Source organism: Seriola aureovittata, chromosome 9, assembly GCF_021018895.1.
Source record: "Seriola aureovittata isolate HTS-2021-v1 ecotype China chromosome 9, ASM2101889v1, whole genome shotgun sequence".
In the NCBI taxonomy this organism is placed as follows: Eukaryota; Metazoa; Chordata; class Actinopteri; order Carangiformes; family Carangidae; genus Seriola; species Seriola aureovittata.
The window spans coordinates 1,645,153-1,668,585 of NC_079372.1; the positions used below are offsets into that span (position 1 = coordinate 1,645,153).

The window sequence follows — 23,433 nt, forward strand, 5'->3', positions numbered from 1 at the left end:
ATACTGCAGGGATAACACCTTCTCTCGTCATCTCTATGGCAACAGCAGTAATAATACAGTACAGACACATGAAAGAGAATAAAGAAACATATCAGCATGCCCAGTGCTTTTAGCTGACTATTTTCTCTCCAACTACCTGCCGTGACAAAGGGAGAGGAGGAATAATTTTTGATCAGTCAAACATGAGGTATATCAGATGAATCTCAGGTTGAAATCAAAAGAAAGGGAAGCAAATGTTCTGCAGCAGTGGGCATGATGTGTCCTCTATATGGTAATAAACATTCAACTCTTTAAAAGGGCTCTAACTAAAAACAGCTTTGACTTGTTTTCTACCTTTTCTGTTCGAATTTAGCACAAAAAAAGAACATGAACAACAAAAAGAATATGAAAAAAGGATTGATTGGCTGTAGTTCTGAAATTCTTCCAGCCAGAGATGTCACTCTACTCATTTTCTCAGAAACAGACTTCAAGAGGTTCCATGATGCAACAATGTGAAGTAGATTGCAAGAGCAGATGTAAAATTTTGCTCAATTGACTATATCAATGCACCAGCTTATTTCATGTTTATTTGCTGTTCAGTCGAACTATACACGAAGGTCCTTAGTTTGATTTCAACTTATATTATTTCAAATGAATATTGTTGTGTCCACTCAGTTTTCAGGTGATTTAAAAGGTTTAGTAATTTTGGTGTGAGGTAATTACAATGCAACATTTCTATTTTTGGAAAAACCTGAGGACTCTATCACAACATCTTTTTTTTTTTTACACTTTTAAAATTTCAAACATCAGCAAAATTCTCTATGCATGGCTTAAGGAGAGAAGTTTTGAATCAAACAAGAATTTTTCACTTGATCTTTTAATTAAATCAAGGTGAGAGGAGTCCGAGTTGTTCTCCTTTTTCTTTCCCAAGTGGAAATGTCTTTTATGGCAGCATCCTTACCTGTACTGAAAACACTGAAAACCAGTATACTGCTTTAATGTGGAACATGTTTTGGTATTTCTCTTTTCTCTTAAGGTTGTGTGGTGACAGTGACGGGGCGGCTCACGTTCGTCAGTAACAAGTCAATGGAAATTGAAGTGTTGGTAGATGCTTCCTCACTGATGGAGCCAGAAACAGGGAACTATCGTGCTGTGTCAGCCTTCTTCACCTTCATCTCCCTGGACAAGGACAACAAGCCTCTCCCTGTTCCTCCTCTTAAGGTTGGTACCTTCCTGTTTTCTGAAGTTCGTCCTTTTGTTAAAACCTGAATTTAGAATTAATTTGATCATTTTTTATGGTGACAAAAATGCAGTGTTTTTAGAGGCCATTAAAAATAAATTAAATATAAAAAAATTAGCAATGTAATGACAACTGCTTTATTTTGAATATCAACTAAATGCAATTCATTACTGACTAAATGTCATGTACACACACACACACTGAGGGCTTATTGCTAATATCCCCATGATATCCCTGGACCGCAGAGTCTGGCTGACTCAGCATTTATTGTTCGGATGTAAAGTGTGTGTGTGTGTTTACCTGCAGACAGAAGAGGGATGCCCGCTGTTTGAGCTTCCTCCTTAGTGCACGGTGGTTCAGATCCTATTTATATGCAAACACTGTTCTGTATACACAGGCCATCTGTTTAACTTTTAAAATATTTTCTCGCTCCAATCACACACCCTGATTGTCTGTGTGATGAGCCATTAAAATCACATTCCAAGCCCTAAATAAAGGATTTAGTGGATTGCAAATCATTTTAACATTAACATTTATTGACCCAACAAGCCCTGGTCCGTTTGATCTCTTTGGACATGTCTTGCTCGGCTGAAATGTTCTTTTATTTGATTTGGCTTCTTAGAAACATGATTCATATCACAACATGGACTGAATCTGTTTTTCTGATTTGGTAATCCTGCATTAGCTTTGCTTACAAACCAACAGCAGGTCATTATTCTCTCAACTGCACATTTGTACAAAATTCACAGAGTTTGCACCTGGGTTAATCATTAAACTTTAACCAGAGTACTGAGTAAGTCAGGGGAATGCATTAAACGTGAAGACCAGTCAAGAACAAAGCTGTTTTCTGGGTTAACCTGCATATTTTCTCTTGCCTCAACCAAAACAATGAACCAAAGCCTGTAGAAAAATACAGTACGTCTGATACAAACGACTGTCTAACTCACCCTAAGGTCTTAAAAGGCATAACACCATGTCCTGCAGTGTTTCAAGTAACACAAGCGTGTAATAAGAAATTTGCGGGACAGAATCCAAGCTTGGCAGCATGGCTGAGAGTGAAGCGTGGAAAATGGTTGTTATAAGTGTGTTGTCATGCCAAGTGCTGCAGTGACCCCTCTTACCATAAACATTCTCACACACTTAAAGGTGCAGCATCAGCTTTTAACACCATGAGACGAGTGTTTGAGAAGAGAGTTCCCTGCTTGTGTCAGATAGAAATGTGCATCGAATCTGCGTCTATGCCGGTTGGCCTTCTCTAAAGTGCCCGTGAGTTTTCCCCCCATTTCCATTTCACAAAAGCCCCGCGTTTGGAACACCCATTGTCTGCCTCCCTCCATGAATTCATTACCTGGTTTTCCATCTCACACAAGCTGCTCATGGCTTTTGTTTCAATGGCAGGGAATTGCAGGGGATGATTAGAGTCATTGTAATTTTTCTGTTCACCTCAATTTTATGAAAAGAGAGGCTGAAAAAAAATCTCTTCTCGTGATGTTAATAATTCATCCTCAACACTATAAATGGAAATCTAAATGGAAATCTAAATGGGGCCCGGGCTGCCAGGGCTCAGATGTAGCATGCCAGATAAACAAGGGCGAGAATAAAGACATTTGTGTGTGTGCATGTGTGAGAGAGAGAGAAAATGCTGGACAGAGATACAATATAGATTATTGTGTGTCAGAGAAAGACAAGCAGAGCTCCTTCATATGTAGGTCTGCGGTGTGTGAGAGAGGGCTTTGCGTGTGGATGTGCACGTGCTCGAACAGATCACTGGGCACAAATGCGTGTGTTTATTTATATGAGCGAGAGGAGGATGACAAAGCTCAATCACAGCTTTTTCTTGCTTTATGAGTTCTTACTGAGGAACATGGGAACATGGGAGGAGATTGACTCAAAACGCGGGAGTGCATGTCCAAACTCTACTAATGACGGTAAACTTATTCATAGATGTCGGTCCCTCTGCGTATGAAACAGACGTGACACATGCAGGAAATAAGGTTTAACACGTCAATCCAATTAACACCTGGATTTCTCCTAACAGTGGAGATGAGACTGTGAGGGATGGAAACACAACGATGACATTAATTAGCCTCATAAGACAGATGATAGCGATTTGAACAACGTACGACAAACGTTTGGCCTCCCTGTACTGCAATTGTAATTTGAACTCGGCCTGTACCATCGTTTATTATTCTAGATAGTCCCATCAAATAACATTTGCACATGTGCATGTTGTGATAACAGAAGTTGTGGGCATGAATGACCAACAGCAATGCAGATGTATTTTCCACATGAATCTTGTAATCACTGCTGTCATCTGGCTTCCTTTACAATCATTTCTGTTTATTTTCTGTTTCTATCTATCAACAAAATTAAAATCCTCCTCCTCTGTATTAGCATGACAAGAGTTTCACACTGATTTTTATTAGGGATTAAACAAAGGAGATATAATGTTAATAATGTTAATTAGCCTCACAGGTGCTGGTCATAGTCTTTATTCTAAGCTAAGATGACCAGCTGCTGGCGGTAGCTTCATATTTAGCATACAGAGTTATATTTATATTCTTGGCTTACTCTTGGCAAAGAAGTGAACATAAACATATTTCCAAAAATGCCAAACTTCCTTGAATGAACATGTTAAGTTATCCTGTATAATTTTCAAAAAATACATCTTCCTTCATACCGTTCCCGCTCCCTCATCCTCCTAAGCCAAAAACTCCCATCCCTCTCCCTCAGATTCTCTTTATCTGCTTATACTGAAAAACCCTGTTAGAAAACAAACAAGCCTTATGATGAAACAGACAGACCCGCTTATAGAACAAACAACCCATTTCTTCTGTGTATTCCGAGGGTTTAATCCTTGTCCAGGTTGAGGAGGGTTTTCAACATTCTGGAAGTTTCTCTGGAGCTCAGCCACGGTGACCATCAGCTTTGACTGGACGGCCAGCTCTAGGAAGAGTCCTGGTTGTTCCAAACTTCTGCCATTTAAGAATTATATACAAGAATTTATTTTTTTGCAGCCTTGCCCAGATCTGTGCCTCAACACGACCCTGTGTCTGAGCTCTGCATGGAGTCCCTTCACCTCGTGGTTTGATTTTTGCTCTCGTATGCACTGTCAGCTGTGCGACCTTATACAGACAGATGTCTCCAATCAACTGAATTTACCACAGTCTCCAATCACTGTAGAAAAGATCTCAAGGATGATCAAGAGAAATAGGAGGCACTTGAGCCACATTTCAAAGTGTCAGATGTTGAACCTTCACTAATGAAATTCTCATGACATTGTGGCGGATTCGGCCCCAGTTGTGTTCTTTAAAAAGCCTGATCGAATGGGCAGCTTCTGCTATTTTTAACTGCAGGTACTTTTCCCCCATTCTCTCATCCTCCCTTTCTCTCGAGTGAGCCCGCTGAGTTTACTATTTTTAGATTTTCCTGTTTTAGCTCAGCAGGGAGTTAGGGACTGTGTGTGTGTGTGTGTGTGTGTGTGTGTGTGTGTATATGTGGGGGGTTGTAGATGAGCTGTCACTAAGGTTAACATACTGTGGGTAATGCTGAAGTGGGGAAAGAGGACAGCATGAGCAGAAAGGAGGATATCAAGGGGATGCTTCGCCTCTCAGTACCCTTGAAAAGTGCTGAAAACCTCCTCTGACCAGCACGTATGTCTTGGTTGTATTTTGGATGATTTGAAAGGGGTAGCAGTTGCCTCAAGTTGAGAAAAACAGGCTTTTTTACCAGAAGGTCAGCACTTTGAAGCCAGTGCAAACTGATGATGGGGGAATGGGGTTGTATTGTGGTTACACTGGGCAGAACCAAGTGTGGATGTGTGTTACGGTATGAATGAAAAGGAATTAACTGACAGTAGGACTGGTCTTTCTTACAGCTTTTTTCTCTTTATTCATCTCCATTCTTTGTTCCATTATATCTTTCCTTCCTGCCATCTTTTATTCCATCTCTCCCTTCATCCTTCTGCCTCTGCTCATCTTTCCTGCCTCCCTCACTTTCTAGCCCACCCTCTATTTCCATCCCCTCATTCACCCTCTTTTCCTCATCTCTCCATCTTTCCTTTTCCTCCATCTCGCTCCCTCTCCTCGCTGGCAGAAGGCTCAGCTGGCCTCCCTTGACACGAAAACAAGCCCGGTTGGCATGGCAACCTCCTCTAGTCCACATGAAGTGATGCACATTTATTTTTAGATGCCTCCCATTCAAGACAATCAGCAACGGGTTAACGGGTACACTCGTGCCAGGGTTGCAGATATTTCTGCCTCTGTGGTAACCCGAGGCATGACACGGAGAACACGCCCACATGTGTTCTCATGACACTGAAGTGCATGAGTCTGTAAAGGATGGCTAATTATGAATATTAGGAGTTATTCATTATACATTGTTCATGGATATACATAGATGCCTATACTGTTCCATATTCCAAACCAAAACTAAATGACATCCAACTCACACACATCCTGTTTTGTGGCACAATCCATTTGTGAGTGTCAATAGTACACATTCTTTACTTTTCTCCCTTTGACAGACAACACATGGGTCATTTATAACACAAAGTTACTTCTGAATTTCTCCAGTATTATTTGTAATTTGAAGCCTTCAAAAAAAAAAAAGTTACAAGAGTTTTTCCAGATAATGATGGAATCTGATCTAATGATGGGGGTCCATTCATCTCTGAAAATCAACTTGAAATTAGCTTGAGCTGGTGATTTAGTGAAGTGAATATCTTGTTTCCATTGTGCTCTAAGTTACCTGGCTGGTGCTGCAGATGAAAGCTCAGAATGACTCAGACTGAACAATCCACTTCTGGCGTATTGAGCTTCCTTTTTCTTTTCTTTCTTTTCATTTGAAAATACAATATGTTGTCAGAAAAAACTAAACAAACCTAGAGTACACCAATACACAATTAACAATGATAAAACACCAAACAACATTCTGGTAAACCACTAATAAACAACTGCCTATTGTAGCTGTATATATCATGTTACCATTTCATTCAGACACTATTAATCACGACTGAACGGTGACTGGGATCCAGGGACAGCCTTCCTTTACGAGTATCTGACAGGATTCATTTTATGTCAAAATGAAACTCCTTTCAGAACTGTGTGAAATGTCATCCTATGTGAATGAATGTATCTCTCTCTCTCTGTATTTCACTCTCTCACACACAAACATGTACTGTAGGTTAGTATCCGGACAAATTAGTTTTTGAGTTTTTTGAGATGGTTGTTTAATGCTTAGTGCTACTTTTGAAGACACTGGCATTTGGCAGTGCCGCTGATGCCCCGTGCCCACTCTAATAACAGCTCGTGCCAACACAAAGGAACCCTTCTGGCATTTTGCTGGCAATGTCTGAGCGAGTCCCTTTTACAATCCTTGTCCCTGTTCCAAGTTTACACCATTTGGTCTGTTGCACACCATTCAACTGTCCACTTAACGGACGACCAACACGCCAGGTGAAACAGCTGTTTTTCTTGGCTCTTTGACCTGATTAGCCAAGGCTCTGAGGTCTGCCTGTGTCATGTTTCCTAGTGGAAGACATTCAGATTGATATTTCATATGCTCCAGTGCAATTTATTACAGATGATCTTTGATTTATTTATTCATTTAATTATTATTTTTATATTCTAACAATTCGTTTTTTTAGCCATTGCAGTCCAGACTAAAATAGCTTAATAAGTAAAGATGGATTGCTGTGAAAATTTCAGACATTCAGATTATTATTATTATTTTTATTATTATTATTGTTGTTATAGTCGTCTTTGCCTTTAATTGACAGTAGTAGAAATACCAGCTGTGTCTGGTTTTGGGGGCAGCATCCTCAGGCTGCATTTGAAGACCAATTGCGTCACAGCGGTGTGACCAGGCTGTCCCATTTCGAAGGCTCCTTCAATTGCAGCCAACAGATGTGTCCTTAGTTTCCTGGGCAATGAAGGATCCTTCGCTGCCTGACCTAACCCAAGATTCATTGCACGCCAGTGATGTATCGCTTTTTAAAAAGAGAATAAGGCGGACTGCGCAACTACAAACAGAGGCCCAGGATAAATAGCAATAGACCAGACCCGTCTCGTTTTGGTTCGACCTCTGCAGCCTACGCAGTCTTCTGAGGCCACACCTTCGTAGACTGCGTCCACAAAAGGGTGCAGAGACAGAGGATGTGGGTGGGGGGGGGGGGGGGGGGTCCTGCTGCCCACGAGTTGAACGATTGTCACTGTGATTATGTGGCATGCACCGTAATCATTAGGCTACCAATTTTGAAATGTTATATCTTTACTCCATCTAATAGTAATAAAATAATGTATGCCAGATTAAATATTTGAGTTACAGTAATGAGATCATTTCCAAATAAGTGTAATTTGACAGGAGAGGCTATTGCTCCCCCCACTCTCAGTCTGAGACAGTATGCCTGGTACAACATACTATGTTTTGATCTATGAGCCAAAACATGGTATCTGCTGTCTTGAATTAATGTAATTTTTACAAGTTGAGGCGAGTGCAGAATTTTCTTGCCTGAAATGTGATACACAGTTAAAGACTAAAGACACATAAAACAACAACTTTCTCTGCAAGGTTGATAGGTTCTGTATCAGAGAGTCACCAGTAGTAGTTGATGATCCTGCATAATCATAGTTATTAGACTGGAGCTTCTGTGGGAATACCAATTACATGGGGACACCAAAAGGACATTTTGAGCTTTGCATTATATTGTCTGACTGAGTTATGCAAATGAAATCTAAATCAGCATAAACATATGCATAAACATATGCTGATGTGCAGTCTAGCAGTAATGCATTCACAATATAAGCAGGACAAATAATGTGTACACATAGACATACACTTACAAAGTAATAGGAACATCAATATTAAGTGTTTGTAGATATTATAGCTGTGATGTTATGGTTCACTTACCTCAAAGAATATCATCTCCTGCTCCTGAAAAAGAGTCAAGAAGCCATTATAAACCTAAGCAATATTAACAAGTGTAAGAAATAAATAAATGAAATAAAATTAAAAAGTAATTGGAACATTTGGGTCTTTTGTTTGGTTTGTTTGGTCAAGTGAGATAGGACAGAAAACCAGCAGGTGGAAATATCCTCTTGGAAACAGGTTCATTATTTTTGAGCCAATCACAAGAAACCCCACCAATACCCAGGACTGTAGGAGAGATTGCACATCAATAAAGTTTCAATTGTAGCATGATATAATTGGCTAAAAGGAGAGAAACTGAGAATCCAAGGTACAAACAGCCTGAAGACAAATAAAGCATCTTCCTAATGGCTGCACGTTCCTACCAGTATGACAGTAGACAGCATGTGCATTTGCTCATATGATGATTTGGGTAAATTCACGTCTGTGTGTGGACACCTGAATTTATCATCTGTCAACACATTATACCCAGACACTTGGGCTTTGCATCAGTGCTGCCCCATAAAGTTCGCATACACACACACACACACACACACACACACACACACACTCACACAGAGGAAACATGTTAAAATGTTCACTCTTTACAACAGCTATCTTTGGAACATTTTGTTGGCTTCTTATCTTACCCAGAGGCACCTTGTTTGAAATAGCTGTTTGTCTTTGGTGACTGCAGAGAAACACAACAGAACAATAATCATTCCAGCATTATTACTTTCCAGCACCATTTCTGTTTCATTTTGCTGTGGTTACATGGCCGTGGTCCCTTTATGGACGTGTAATAAAACCATTATAAGTCCGTGTTTTGCATTAAATGATGGCTGTCTTTGCTACATGCAGCACCTGTGTGACAGAAGAATTCTCTGGGCTTATTTTAATAATGCTGTAATGACCCACTCCCTGTGTATTCTGCTGCTTGCTGTCCAGTTTGAAATGTTAACTAATAGTCTAATATTTCTATCTAATTAATACACACTTTGAATGGATCAAGGTGGTGGAATATCCAGGGAGGCAGCCAGCTCGGAAAATATTATAATTGTAGAGTCCTTGTTTGTGTAGTTGCCTGCCTTCCAACATGGCCACAGGTAACCATTGGTAACCACTTTCAAAAGAAAAGGCTTGCTGTCTTTGCAGTTAAGAAGTAGGAAAAGCATGGATTACTGTTTCACTGTGACTTTTAACAATTGAAAGCAGCAGCAAGACATCATTTAAATATTTTAATGTATTTGTCATATATGAACAGATAATACTTTGAATGTAAAAACTGCTGCCCCCCCCCAACAACACAAAGGGAAAAAACTAGTATTTCTCATGGGGTGTGAAAGTCCTTTATTATTATTACACTGTTTATTTTTCAGCTTCATATATGAATTTGTTGTGTGACTGTTGATTGATTTGGAATGAAGAAATTCACTCCTTGAAAAACAGATTTTCTGAGCAGCATTTGTGCTTACGTAAATGTTTGGAAATACTGCACTGTGGTGAAACTTGCTCTCTCTCTCTCTCTCTCTCTCTCTCTTTTTATTTTTTTATTTTTTTTATTTTTTTGCTTTGAAAGTCAATGAACTGGAATGATCCATTACTCTCAGATGAATGGCAAAATGCAAAATTGACTGAGCAGTATGTTGACTGTTATATAACCAGCGTACAACACACCAATACTACAGCTGTAAACTCATGAACCTGCTCTACAGAGAAGATATTCCCATCGGTGTCGTGTTTGTAGCTCAGCGTCACTATTTTAATATTCTCATTACATTTGAGTTGTGACCCCTCTGCTTGTCCCTGGTATGATTTTTTTTGTCAGATCTGCTACCACCCTGCTCTGTCCATAACATTAAGGCGCCATCTGTCAGCTTTGCACCCAGAGTGGCAGGTGCTCTTGAATCTGCCACCCACCTGGTGTGTCACAGGAAAGTGCCTCCATCTGAACATGTCCTTAACGCCGGTATTCACTTTTACAGTATATTTTACATACAAACACTAACACAAACATATGTGTACATGCTCAGTCTCCTACTCCCTGAGAGTGAAGGAGAAAGGGAGAAAGAGAAGATGTGTTGTTCACAGGCTTGGGCGTGCTGCTCAGAATGAAAACACAAGTGTAAAAGTGATTCAGAGCAGCTGTAAATCCATGGGGGGCCTTCCCAGATTTCCTGCTTATGAAGGTGCTATCAATATCAGGAGGTATAATACAAATATATATTGTGTATTACATGCTAAGCCTGCCCGGAAATGTGCCTATAACACCCTGTTATGGAATTATAAGGAAGTACAATGCACTACAGTAGTACAGCTGAAAACATCAGGATTCATTCAGCTGGGGGTTGCAAATATCCACAGCTGCTTTTGTGGAAATCTGCAGATTAGTTTGAGTTACCTTGTTATAGACCAAAATGTTGGTCAAGAGAAAAAGCCACCAAAAAGTATAGGAGTTCCATGCAATCTGGTGAGTAGTTTTCCTGGTAAAGAATCTTCTATTATGATTGTCTAATATGTTGCTGAAATGCAGCTAAAGGAATTTCAGATGTGTCCTTCAAGTGTCCTGCAAATGACCTCATGTTGTTCTACTATATTTTAATGCATTCCACTGCTTACTTTGCATACATATAAAGACAAGCCTCTCCCAGCCTCAGTCATTCATTCTGTACCAAGAAAATGAATGGCAATTACAACAGCACAGACTGGCAAATTAGATGCGAGCTTCATGCCCACGGTTAATATAATAACAGCCGGGGGAAACATTCCAGTGTGCAAGATGTGTCAGTGATGAATGTGTCTGAAAACCAATGTTTTGTCTTTTTGCTTGTTCCTCAGATTGAAGGAGAGGAGGAGCAGAGACGTTGTGAGGAGGGCAAAGCGCGTTACCTCCAGAATAAAGCAAAGAGACTCGCAGAGAAGGAGCGCCAGCAGTGATGCCGCTGCTCACCAGCATTTAATGCCTCCAACAACAGTATATCAGCCCCACACAACACACACACACACACACAGTATAAAGGAAGTGAAAACCCTCTCTCCTCTTCTGTAATTGTAGCCTCCTGTTAAACCTTAAACCTAAACCTGTGATTATTTTTTCCTGTGCTACACACCAAAGTGTCCACCTATGGTTGTATATGTATGTCATAGTAAGAGTACATAATTTTAATTTGGGGAGATTTTTTTTTGATGTATGAAGACTATTAATGATCACTGTCAGTGCAAAGTGAGAGTCTGACTGTATGTAGAAGTAAGAGTACTATTTTGTTCTAAGATTTTTAAGTATGAAGACTTGATGACTGTGTCAGTGCAAAGTGATAGTCGTAGCAGATGGAAAATGATGAATAAGAGAGTGAATAATAATGAATAAAAGATCTAAGCGTGAGTCTGGGGCTCTCGCCTCGTGTCCTTGATAGTTTGATGATGATGTCATTGTCTTGGGCATGCCTTGGCAGAGAGGGCACACACACTATCCATCTTTTCAGCACTGTGTCTTTCACAGAGAAATCAGGGGAGCTTAGGGGCTTTGACTCAACTTGCATCACTCCCACGCCCCCCCCCCTCCCCCTCCCCCTCCCTCCTCTCCGCTCTTCCTCTGCCTGTCTGTCACACTCTAACTCCACCATTTGCTCTGCCTTACCGTGCCTTCCTTTCCTTCTCCTGGTTAGCGTCGTATCCTCATCCATCTCCATTCTCTTGTAATGTCACTTTCTCGCGTCTCTCGTTCCCTCCGTTTGTCCCTCAGTCTGCTCTATTCTCCTCCCTGCCTCCCTCTCTGTGTCAGCAGATGAGATGTCAGGACTCCTCACAGCCTGATAGGAACCAGAACTGCAAAAAAAAAAAAAAGAAAAAAAAGAATGTGTCTGGACATACATCTTTTTCTTCAGAAAGATCAGAAAAATGAATTGAGGTCAGCAGCAGTCAGTCTGAAATCAATATCGATATTGACAGGGACTGAAATGGCTGTGATTAATAACTTGCCATAAAAACTCCTGTTTAAATATTTAGCAGGACTGGTTGTTCATTTGCGCACTGGGAACACTCTTAGACTTGAATCTGATTTATCAGGAGGGGTAGTTACTCTTCCACCCTGTGCAACAGATGGCAAGGAACGAATGTGAGATCAAAACCAAAGAGAAATGACAAGATTAAAGCCCAGTGAGAGAGCTCTATGAAGAACAGAGCGCCACACAGGTCTAAACCTCAGTAAAATGCCTTTTTGTTTGGACATGTGTTCCTCCTCATGCTGTTTTTCTTACACAGATAAAAACTGATTTGTCATTGGATCTTGAAGGTTATTGTTTTTTGCCCGTCAGTCCCTCCAGCACAGTATGTGCGCTTTTCATTTCCCTTGTGAAAATAAAGTTAGGCTCAAGATGCACTGGGGGGATATATCTATTTTTAACCCCAGTGAAGTTGAGGCATCTGGTGGGAGAAGGAGAAGACAGGGAGACAGGATCCATCTTAGATGGCAGGATAAGACTTCTGGGAAATATGACCTTTAATGAAAAGCATTTGCCTGATCAGCACAGATGCTAGAGTGTTCCTGATATTAAAACATTCAAAAATTAGTGTCATTTCTTGTCATTCACAACAGTGTTCATTACTGTCTTCCGCCATTTCAGCTGGTAGCAGCTGCTGGCTTTTATATGTAGTGACACAATATGGTAACCATGGTTACTCATGTGGAGGAACAGAGTTGAAATAGAAGAGATGACATTATCAGAAATAGATGTTGTTCTTCCAGGTAGCAGCGAAGATGATGAAACCTGTTTTAAACTGCATCATTGAAGTCACATGTGTATAATCTTTACCCATGCCACACATGCAGTATACAGTGTATTCAGTACACCTAGAAACAGCAGCCAATGGCACCAGAGGAAGCTGCATGTCAAACTGCTTTTTTTTCCCACCAGACAATAATGAAATGAAGGCAAAAGCTGATCTCATATGTCCACTCATATCTTCACAGCTAAATTATGGGATAGCAGCCCACTCACTGCTCTGTCTCAGAGTAAAGAGACTGACGAGGCTACTTAGAAGATGGATGATCCCCTGGTACAGGAGAAAAACCATTAAGGACTCTGAAGGAAGGATAAATGATAAAGTGAGGCGGTGTTGAGAAAACTCTCTGCTTTCATTACCAAGTGACCCGCTTTGCAGCGTGCGCACAGCTCAGCAGCGACTCCATCGTCAGTCATTTTCTGACAGCAGGGGCTCTACTTCCATACATGAAATGAGACACAGAAACCTGAACCGTGTGCACATTATACTTCAAGGTCACACGTCATGATAAGTCCGTCAATATTTGCGTGAGGCAACACCGCTGTTAGGTTTGTTGGCAGAAGTTTCAGATTTCCAAAATATCAGCGTCATATGGAGAACGGTTATCCAACTCAGTGTTTCCTTTTTGTTTGTAAAAGTGTTTTTCTTTGTTCTTCCTGGAACACCTTCACAGAGCAGAGATATGAGTCCTACATTCATCCCTCCTCTGTTCTCTGGGCTTGGAGCCAGCAGGGCTTTCCTTGCTGAGGAGTAGGTGACGGGCCGTACTTTGTCTGGCCTGGAACCTCCCTTTTTTTTTTTTTTTTTTTTACAACCACAGGAGACCTTACTGGGAGTACTACTAAATTAGGCTACCTCTGACTGTCAGGCACACACACTCCTCCACACAGAGGGGTGGCAATCCTAAGAGGACATCAGCAGGACATTCAAAACAGTGTTAAGGAGTCACGAGCTGCTGTGTGTGTGTGTGTGTGTGTGTGTGTGTGTGTGTGTGTGTGCGCGTGTGTGTGTGTGATGTGATGTGTGATCATGGAGCTGACGGTGAGAGTGGAGGGCAGCCCGGTGCCAGCAGAGCCAGTGGGCGGGAATGCCTTCTGTTAGTTTTTACTTCCAGGTCACCTACCATCACACAGGAGAAGCTAGAGACGGACATTCTGCTTCTTTTAACAAACTCAAGCTTCCTGTCCACTTCTAATGATGGACTTAATAGTGCTAAAAAAAAAAAATACATCCATACGAGACTACACCATCATATTCACCAATACATTTCTGAATCTAAACAGTTTGTTACACAAGCTTTATCTAAAATGATTCAAGCTATTACCAGAAATATGTTTGATTTGCTCCTTGGATGCCAGTTAATTGATGCCTATTGCAATTCTGTAAATGGATTGCTAATTCTTTCACCCTGTGACCAATTTGCTGAAGAAGTCCTGACTCACATTACTTAATAATGAACATCATACAGTGTCTGAGATAAAGGTAGATTAGGACCAGCTCCTGCAGAGTCAGACACATTAAAATGTAACACTGCTGTTCACTGAAATGGTGCTCTGGACACATTTGTGAATCAAAGTGCATCATTTGCTTTAAAGTTGTTAGAAAATGTGAAATCATGAAGAGAAACTTTTTACTCTTTTCCCTTCACAGCCTCCCCCTCTTTTGCTCTTTCTCTCTCGCACACATTTCTAATGGCTGCAAGCACAACTTGCTTCTTCATCTTCTTTCCATCTTCTCAGGTTTTGTTGCATCAAAAGAGGATTTTCCTCAGCCCCTGTTGTATTTCTGAATTTTTTTTTGCACTTTACAGTGGAGTAAAACAAGGTAAGCAACATGACAACCAGACAGGTTTTCGACAAACCCCTACTTCATCCCTGTTATCTAAACCACACAAAAGTTAATGCACCAAAACAGTATACCTGCTCATTGCACACACACCTGCAAGCATTACCTATATAAAGTGTAACAGGTTTAAGTGTTATGGAAGATCTAATGGGGTTTGGGTAATACAGAAAACTTTATTCTCCTTTGTTTTCACATATGGAGGTAGGCCATCTAAATCTAAAAACACATCTTTCTTATGCAGTGTTTCCGTGGTATATATGGTTTAGAAAACAGGACTCAACTGTGAACTGTCTGAAGGTTTGTCTGGTTTCTGTTGGAATAGTTTCCTCTGTCTCAGCAACTAAGTTGGTAAGAAAAATGTCATACCTGAAGGTAAGATCGTTCAAAACAATATAATTTTAAATCTGATTTATAGATAATTTTGCGCTTTGGATTCCCTAACGTGTAGCAAGAACTCTCAACAGGTTCAAGTTTCATTTTACCATAGGAAGCAAAGTCCTCTTCCTCTGGCACTCATGTTTCCCTCTGAGGAAACAAGAATCTTTTGGGAAGTCTTTCCCTGCAGTACAATTCCCACTGTGCTTTTGTGCCAACTTTTAAAAAATCTTGCCCTTAAATATATGCAATTAAACTGGGCAAATAAGGCAAATGTACAGCATTTATTTAAATAAAATGCATTGTTTCAGCTGCAGTGCCATTATTCATTTGAATAACAAGAAGGGTGTAGACCTTGAGGCTGCAGTGTATCTTTAGGTGCTGTAAGTATTGATGGGATCAGCTGGGAAGCTCAGGGGAAATTTCCTCCCCTCCCTCAGTATCTGGAGGAGCTTCCTTTTTTTTTTTTTTTTTTTTTTAAAGCACTTCAGTGCTGAATAGCCTGGCTGTGTAGGCTACTGCACTGGCAGCTCCCAGGTGTGGTTGTGTGTATCCATTTTAATGAATGGGGAGCAAGGAGAGCGTGCACTACTCATCAGACCATCCACCAAATAAATGGAAATAAAAATAATCCTTATAATAGTGGCGAAAACCAAGGCGCCAGGGACCCCTCTGTGTCTCTCCTCTCATGTCAGGCCTATTAGTTTTCTCACTGGGTACAATCTAAGCCCTGAGGGAGGAACGCTGTTCTTACAGAAGTCATCCAGTCTTACATAACAAGTCGCCTAATGTCAATGAAAAAGGACAATTTAAAGGAGCATCAAAAACACGAGAAAATAATGTGCATTAATGCCATTGATACATATGTGGGCCGATGCAGTTGTCATCTTGAAAGTGTTTGGATAGTGAAAATAGATGCTATGGTAAAAAAAATTGTTTCAGTTTAGAGACTTCTAGCGACCCGCATTAGTCACCTCTTATTTTATCTGGTTATCTCTTAGTCAAAGCCTAATGAAATCCCTTTTTAATAAACTCATTCAAATTAGACCTTTAAATGAAAAGTAGCCTACACCTTCGTGTTCATTTAGAGAGAAGGGGACCTGTTTTTATTCAAAGCGAATGTGCAACATGAAGGAGCAGTTCTCGCTCTGTCAAAATGCCTGACCTCTTTTCCATGAATTATTTCTTATTGCGGTTCACTCCCACGGCCACGGAGAGCCTGACCCGCGAACGAGCCTGAGCTTGCCGGGAGCGCGCAGCAGTCATGCCTCATCCGTCGCTCGCCTCGCCAGTGTCGGAAAACAGGAGAAGAAATTCGTCTTTTCCGTAAAATCACTCGGGCTTTTAGCGCTCCTGCTGTCGCGCGACCGCCCACCGCGCGGTCAAGAAGGTGAAATTTTAACCAACTCGTCGATAATTTCTTCTTTTTGTTGTTTTTTTTTTCTCCTCCCCGCCGTTAATGAGACAAAGAGAGGGCAACAAGATACGAGAGGAGTACAGCTGTGGTGATGTGCCGTTTCAGGGCTCATCCTTCATTTCGCAGGTCATTGCTTTAACTTGATGCTGTCGACTCTTCCTGCCGCACGTTCAGTTTGGGGATGTAAATGCCGGGAAAAAGACACTTTAACGGAGCTGAACTGATGTGACTCAACCAGAGTGTTTTTCATTCCCCCGGAACAATGAGCCGTTAGGAGCCTACACGTCTTGTGGAAAGGTAAGAGAAGTCTCTCACAGCTGATTGTAATCGTGTCAAACTCACTGGTGATTAGCTCATTTGAACAGGTGTAAGAAAAAAACAACGAGGCTTCAGCCGAACAGGTGGTGTTCTGCAGCACGAGCAGCAGCGCGAGCAGCTCCACCGATGACAGGAAGAAGTGTGTAAATATAAATATTTGCATTAACATGTAACATTCCTGTGGTCCCACCGTGTAAACCTGACCTATTTTGAGGATTGCTTGATTAACCAGATCGCATGCGAGACAAATGCAGATGAAGAACCGAAAGGCTAAATTACAAATATGACATACTCTGGACTGTGTTACATTCTAATTTAACTGAGTGAGGAGAATCTTTTACTTTAAATCCGCGTGCTGGATTAAGACTGGTCATTACACAGAGCTGGAAGGTGTGGGATTACTGGATATGATCAAGATCAGACACTGCGTTAACACTGTTGGTGATAGATAGAAAAGCCCACCAGTAAAAGTAACTACTTAGTGCTGTATTTAGAGGCTGTTTTTGACTTTAGAATAGAATACGGAGTATCCTGCAATCACAAAATGTATCAAGCTGTTTTATCAAGATATAATAGATAGATGAGAATGCACGTGAGTTGCTGATTTTCAACCTAAATATCGAGATAAAAAGGGTAAAAATACTTTAAAATTCAGCATCAAACAATCCACCTTGTATGTTTGGGTTTTAGACTACATATTGACACCATCCATTATAGTAGTATACACAGTAATGATGCACTTAAGATACTGGGTATACATTTACAACTCCCACATTAGGCCAAATGAATTTATGCTTCCAAATAATTTTCCAGCATGCATATGATCTTAATGGTTTTCAGATTGAGAAACTTCTTGCCTGCCCTAGAAACTACATTTCCCTCATTGTCCAGAAACTGTCCTGACATGAACTTGTGACTTGAATCAAAAGGAAATATGACAGTAATACCAGTTATACGATGGCATTTAGAAAAGGTGAAGCAATGCTTTAAATATCTCTCTGTTGTGTTTAATACAAGCTCGACTGTCAACGGCCTCTTTTCACAGGAACCTAATGGACAGAGAATGAGGAGACAGTCTGATCTTTACATTGTTTTCAATTTTATTTTAATAGGTCTTCCCAATTGAAAAATAGTATAAATAGAAGGAATAGAGGAGAGGGTAGATTGTATGCAGTCAGAGGGTGGCCATGGAAGACAATCCATGACATTCACTGCTCAGAAAGAGGCTGTAGCCTACATGTGACAGTTGCTGCTACAACACAAAGCCTCGCTACAGATCTCAGTGTTTCACAGGGCATATGTGACATTTTGTTTGTCACACGTTTGGCTCTGTCATTTTGTGACCGCATTGGCCCGTGTTCACACTGTTTTGCTTCTCCCACAACACACTGAAAACGGTCTGCTTTCCTCCTCACAGTATTATATGATAATATGGCATTAAGGCCAATGAGGAGGACATTTAAAAATGATTAGTCCCTTGCACTGGTTTCAATTTAATAATTAATTTTGTGTTTCATTTTTAATGTATGGCATTATTCCACCTCCTTAAAATGCATGTCTGTTTCAGAGACAAACTCTAAGCCCTCTGCCATATGGTGCCCAGTGATCCAGCTACAGTCATAACTGGAGGTAGCTTAACATAAACAGGAAGAGAGCCTCTAGGGTTACAATTGTGATGGAAAATTCAACTACTTACTCTGTGACAAGCCGGCTGCTCAGCCAGGAGAAGTGCTTAAAATGTGGCTCAAGAACATCAAACAGCATTATGGATCCCGGCTTGTGACCCTTTAATATCTCTAACCATATTAGTAAATTTGTGGGTAGGCATCCTATTGACACAGATTGCACCTCTACAGCTGGTAATCCTACGTATTTACTGCAGCTTTGTGTTACAGGACAATCAAGTGCAGGGAGAACGTTGTGGAAATCACAGTAGATATGACATATCATTGCTGGAAGCTTGCTGTTCTCTAATGGCACTCAGAATTTAAGAAAATAACGTTAAGGTTATTGTAGTTTAATGTGTCCTCACAGGCCCAACAGAATAATGGACGCTTTCTATGTCAAATGAAGTAGTGTGAACCGACTTTTTTTTTTGAACAGATCAGCAAACTACAACAATTTTGGAAGTTGCTCTAATCAGCTTCAAGTATAGGTTTAAAATGTTTAAACTGTGGAACCAGATACCCATTGAGGACGTCTTAATGGTTTTCCTTTTTATGTTTACTGTGGAGAGAAGAGCACAGCAGACAACATTTAACTGCACTGCAAAAGCCAATTAGAGCTGTTTGAGATTTCCTCAGAGTACCTCTGAGCATAATACCACTGATATTAATTGATGAGTATTTAATGAGTGATACTTAAGCTTATGCTATTTGAGATCCGAGATCATGCTGCATCAGTCTGACATGGACTAGGGTATGCAGCATTGTGACATCTCCTAATCATATTGGATTGATTAATAGCTGATGGATGCTTTCCTCACCTTCCCATTGCGCTGATGTTTAAAGTTTTTTTTTATACTAAAACTATACTTTTCTTAATATCTTACTTTACAGGATAAACATTTTTTCTTTGTAAAAATGACTTGGTGCTAGGGAAACTATTCATTTCATTCACAGAAAGTATAGAGTTTCACCTATTGGCACATTGATCAAGGAGGTTTGATGTGGAACCTACAGCAGGAGGATATTGAATCAATAGAGAAACTGTATTAGTTTACCTCTCTTGACAGGAAGATCAGAGGTCAAGGTCATAGATCACCTCTAGAGCTTTCTATTTTCTGATGACCGGACTTTCAATTGTTCAGTTCAGTGACTTAAGTGGAACAGGGCTGACACAGGGCCTGGAATCTAGGCCCTCTGGTCGGAGAGCAGGCTACCAGCTCACCATGCCTCCCTGCTGTGCATTAGTGAATGCTGTGATTAAATGGAAGGGGCATTTGCACACAACGTGTTGTTGTTGTTGTTGTTTCAGTCCTGGTGTACGAGCGCTTGTGCATATTTGCTGTCTGGTGTTACATGCTGTAAGTGGATACTTTACAATGACAGCAGCTAAGGAGAGTTACTCACTAAGGGAAGATCATTACATACTAGCCTGTATTGAAATGTAAGTTGTCATTTGGCACCAAATTCAGTCATCCTACTCAAATAACACCAAACTGTGTCTCCAAGAAAATGTTTCATTCATAGTTGAAAATAGGGCTGCTTGATGATGGCAAAAATCATAATCATGACAATTTTGATCAATATTGAGATCATGATTATTCAACATGATTTCTCATTGACAAAAAGCGTTGTGTCTATGTAGTTATTCCCGTTATACACGATATAAGTTAAAGATATTCGAGCGTGGGATACACATAGGAGGGATGAAATTTTGTAAATCAAAAATAAAATTCAGATTCAATTTAATTGCCCAGCCCTAGTTGAAGATACATCAGTTACTGCAAACTGGACTTCCGGCAGCCGAAATAAACTGAAGCACAATGGTGACATGGATATAAAACTCCAACATGTAACCAATGAGTATTATTATCCATTCACCAAGGTTTGAAAAATTGGACGGGTCATTCTATGAAGCCCATGGGAGTGTATACGCTTGAAAATGTCACGTTGTCTTTAGAGCGTCATAACTCTGCGACCATTTGAGACATGCCGCTTTTTTCTCATTAAATTAGAGAATCAGCGCTTTCTAACAAGCCCATGTCGTCTGTGTGAGTCACTCATTTCGATCAATACACTGACATTATTAGATAGAAAATATTTTTAGAGAAGTCTTACGGTTTGCCTGGCTCACTGCCGCCTTCTCTCTGTGTGTTTTACGATCCATTCTCATCTGCCATCTTTGCTAGTGATGTCTAGAGTCACGTCGCCGTATTGGGCTCTAGTGGGTGCTGTCACAGCCAATCAGATTCTGATTCAGAGGCTTGGCTATCACTTGTTACATACCAAAACAAATGAGAGCAATACTGAATTATTCTGAACTCACAGTGAGGAGAAGTTTATGGTAGTGACAGAAAACAGACAGAAGGATGTGGCCAGTCGGATATTTAGTGCAGCAGAGGCTTTGGAGCAGATTTTTCAAGGAGCAGACCAAAAAAGCCCTTAAATAATGCTCCAAAGAATGAGCAGAACTCAGAGAGGAACTTCAAATCACCTCTAGAACAATCCAAACAGATGTTACAGCTTTCTGTGTTGAAGTTTTCTTTCGTTATTATGGTTTACAGTGATTTTATGTATAAAATAAGGAAAAATTCAAGGTCTGTTTTAAAATTTTATTAGGCAAAAACCAAAGGTATAAAAAAAAAAAATGGAAATCTTAATGTGATTGGTGACATAGATATAAAACTCTTTCCCAGCATGTGACCACTGAGTACTTTCATCCATCCACAGAGGTTTGAAAAAGCGGACGGGCCATTAACCTCTTGTTGGAGATGTAGCTCAAGTATTTTTTTAAATGAGGCTGGTTTGGCTTTTGGGCGAATGAACCGGCAGTTCACCACTCCTCACTGGGGGGGCACTATTGTAGTGATTTGCTAGGTCAACTGTAGATGACTACTGACCACACCAGCAAAATGACTCAAAATGGACTCAACTCTTAGTTACTTGTTGCTGTCCATTGATTACAAGAGCAGAACCAGAAGTAAACACACTATCGCAGTAGAAGAGAAATTCGAGCTTTCCTGTCAGTCACGTATGTCCTGTCTCTGTATTTTCAACCTATAGTGCAATATATTTCCCATCCACCATTACTACAGACTATAAGAGAGTATTATATAGGTGATATTATATAGGGAATAGTGGGTGAGCGAATGAGGCAGTGATATTGGGCACAGCTTAGGTCTCAGTCAAGATTGCCTTATGATGATGTCATTACTGTAAAGCAGCTGACTCGGGAGAATATCGAGACATGTAGAGAAATTCAATGTGCCATTATCCTGTAATTAACATTTTCTGATACTTACCTTGATGTAAGAAATGAGTGGCTCACATGAGAAGAAGTGCTAGTAGACCAGCACTGCAGTGCCAGTTTTATGGTTCAGAATGGTTTAAGTGACTATCTCACAATAAAAATGTTGTTTTATTTTTATGATTATGAGGGAAACATGCAGTTACTGTGATCCAAACCTATTTCATCTTTTTCAGTGAATGCTTTCTTCAAGACTGATGCAGTTGCTATGCAACATACACAATAAGAGATCCAGTCTGGTTCCAGGACATTGAAGCGGAGTATCTAACGTGATAGTGGTTTACTAGTGGCTGATCTGATGAAGTGATGATGAGGATATGTCAGTTATTGGTGACACAGTACGCCCTCTAGATGTTATGTAAATAACAGATGGAATTTGTGGTTCAAAGGGACTTTGACTGCGGAGGGAAGGCCATTTTCTTGGCTGGAAGCTGAACAGGTCACTACTGGCTTTATAAAGTTTCTAATATTGCACTTTGCCTCTTCCTTTGGATGTAGAGCCTGGAGTGAACACACTGCTAGCGGTAACAGGAATCTTACTAGATCTTAATTAAGCATTGGCCCATTTTTGGTTTTGATGAGTTTGCAAGGCATTTTGAAAGGAGCCACATAAAGGCTAATAAAATCGATAGGCAGACAGTTAAGTAGTCTAATCAGGTCATAAAGCAGAGGCGCTTCTGGTACTGACTCTCTGCCAATCTGTAGTAGGAAAGACAAACTGTCAGTATGCATGAAAAAAGATTTTTACTTTATTATTTTTGATGTTTTCCTTTAATGGCTCTGTTATCAGTGTTTGTGACAAAGTAACCCCTCCCAGTAAAAATCTTTGCAGGGTAATTCAGAAAAACCCAAAGGCATGACTGAACTGTCACCTCTTCTTCCTTTCTTCCAGGAATACTCATTTGTAAAAACGTTAAACCAACAGTTCTAGAGAAGTCACAAATATCAGCCACCTGCGTTTTGAAGAGGTATGTTGTCAGAGGTATCTTAGCCTTTCTGCAAGACAGTGTGTTAAAGCTGGTCCTGCTGATCATTTGTCAGGCAGGGAGGAACCTCTCCTGGACTCATTGATAACTAGATAATGAGCGCTCGCTGGAGATGAGTAAGATTGATAGTGTTTTGTCCTCTGAGGGCCATTTTAATCCCTCATGGGGTGAAGGAGAGCTCTTCACCTGCACAGTGTAGGTAACACCGTGCGCCACATGTAAACTGGCTGAAACTATGATAAAATATACAATGAAATAGTTGCAAGGTTTTGCATTATATTTCATACACATTTGAATTTATACTGATATTGAACTATTCTGATAAAATTATAAAAATGAAATTTTGAATTATCGGTTGTTAGAATAGACATATGTTTTCATTCTAATATTCAACTTAACTGCTGATAAATTCTCAGGGAAATGCTTCTGGTAATTTATCTTGTGTGTGTGTGTGTGTGTGTGTGTGTGTGTGTGTGTGTGTGTGTGTGTGTGTGTGTGTGTGTGTGTGTGTGTGTGTGTGTGTGTGTGTGCACACACACACACAATATATTCATATAAAGTGTGTTAGGGTCCCTTTTAGAGTACATATGTCCAGGATTCAGTAACATAAACAC

The 23,433-nt window shown here is 40.4% G+C and overlaps 2 protein-coding genes across 6 annotated transcripts in view; both read left to right on the forward strand.

Annotated features, from left to right (window-relative positions):
• acot7 (acyl-CoA thioesterase 7) overlaps positions 1–11,507 on the forward strand; it is a 52,848-nt gene extending 41,341 nt beyond the window's left edge. For all 4 annotated transcript variants that reach the window (XM_056385749.1, XM_056385747.1, XM_056385746.1 and 1 more), the window contains 2 exons: positions 1,016–1,200; positions 10,964–11,507. In XM_056385749.1, coding sequence (XP_056241724.1) covers positions 1,016–1,200; positions 10,964–11,062 — 284 coding nt within the window. In that variant the 3' untranslated portion in view covers positions 11,063–11,507. The remainder of the gene's footprint in view (positions 1–1,015; positions 1,201–10,963) is intronic.
• A 4,736-nt stretch (positions 11,508–16,243) lies between these two features.
• The window catches only part of LOC130174864 (probable G-protein coupled receptor 153), a 44,375-nt gene continuing 37,185 nt past the window's right edge, over positions 16,244–23,433 (forward strand). Inside the window, exon 1 of one of the 2 annotated variants that reach the window (XM_056385098.1) lies at positions 16,244–16,841. The gene's annotated coding sequence lies outside the window, so the exon portion shown is untranslated. The remainder of the gene's footprint in view (positions 16,842–23,433) is intronic. The other variant, XM_056385099.1, reaches the window with a different exon arrangement.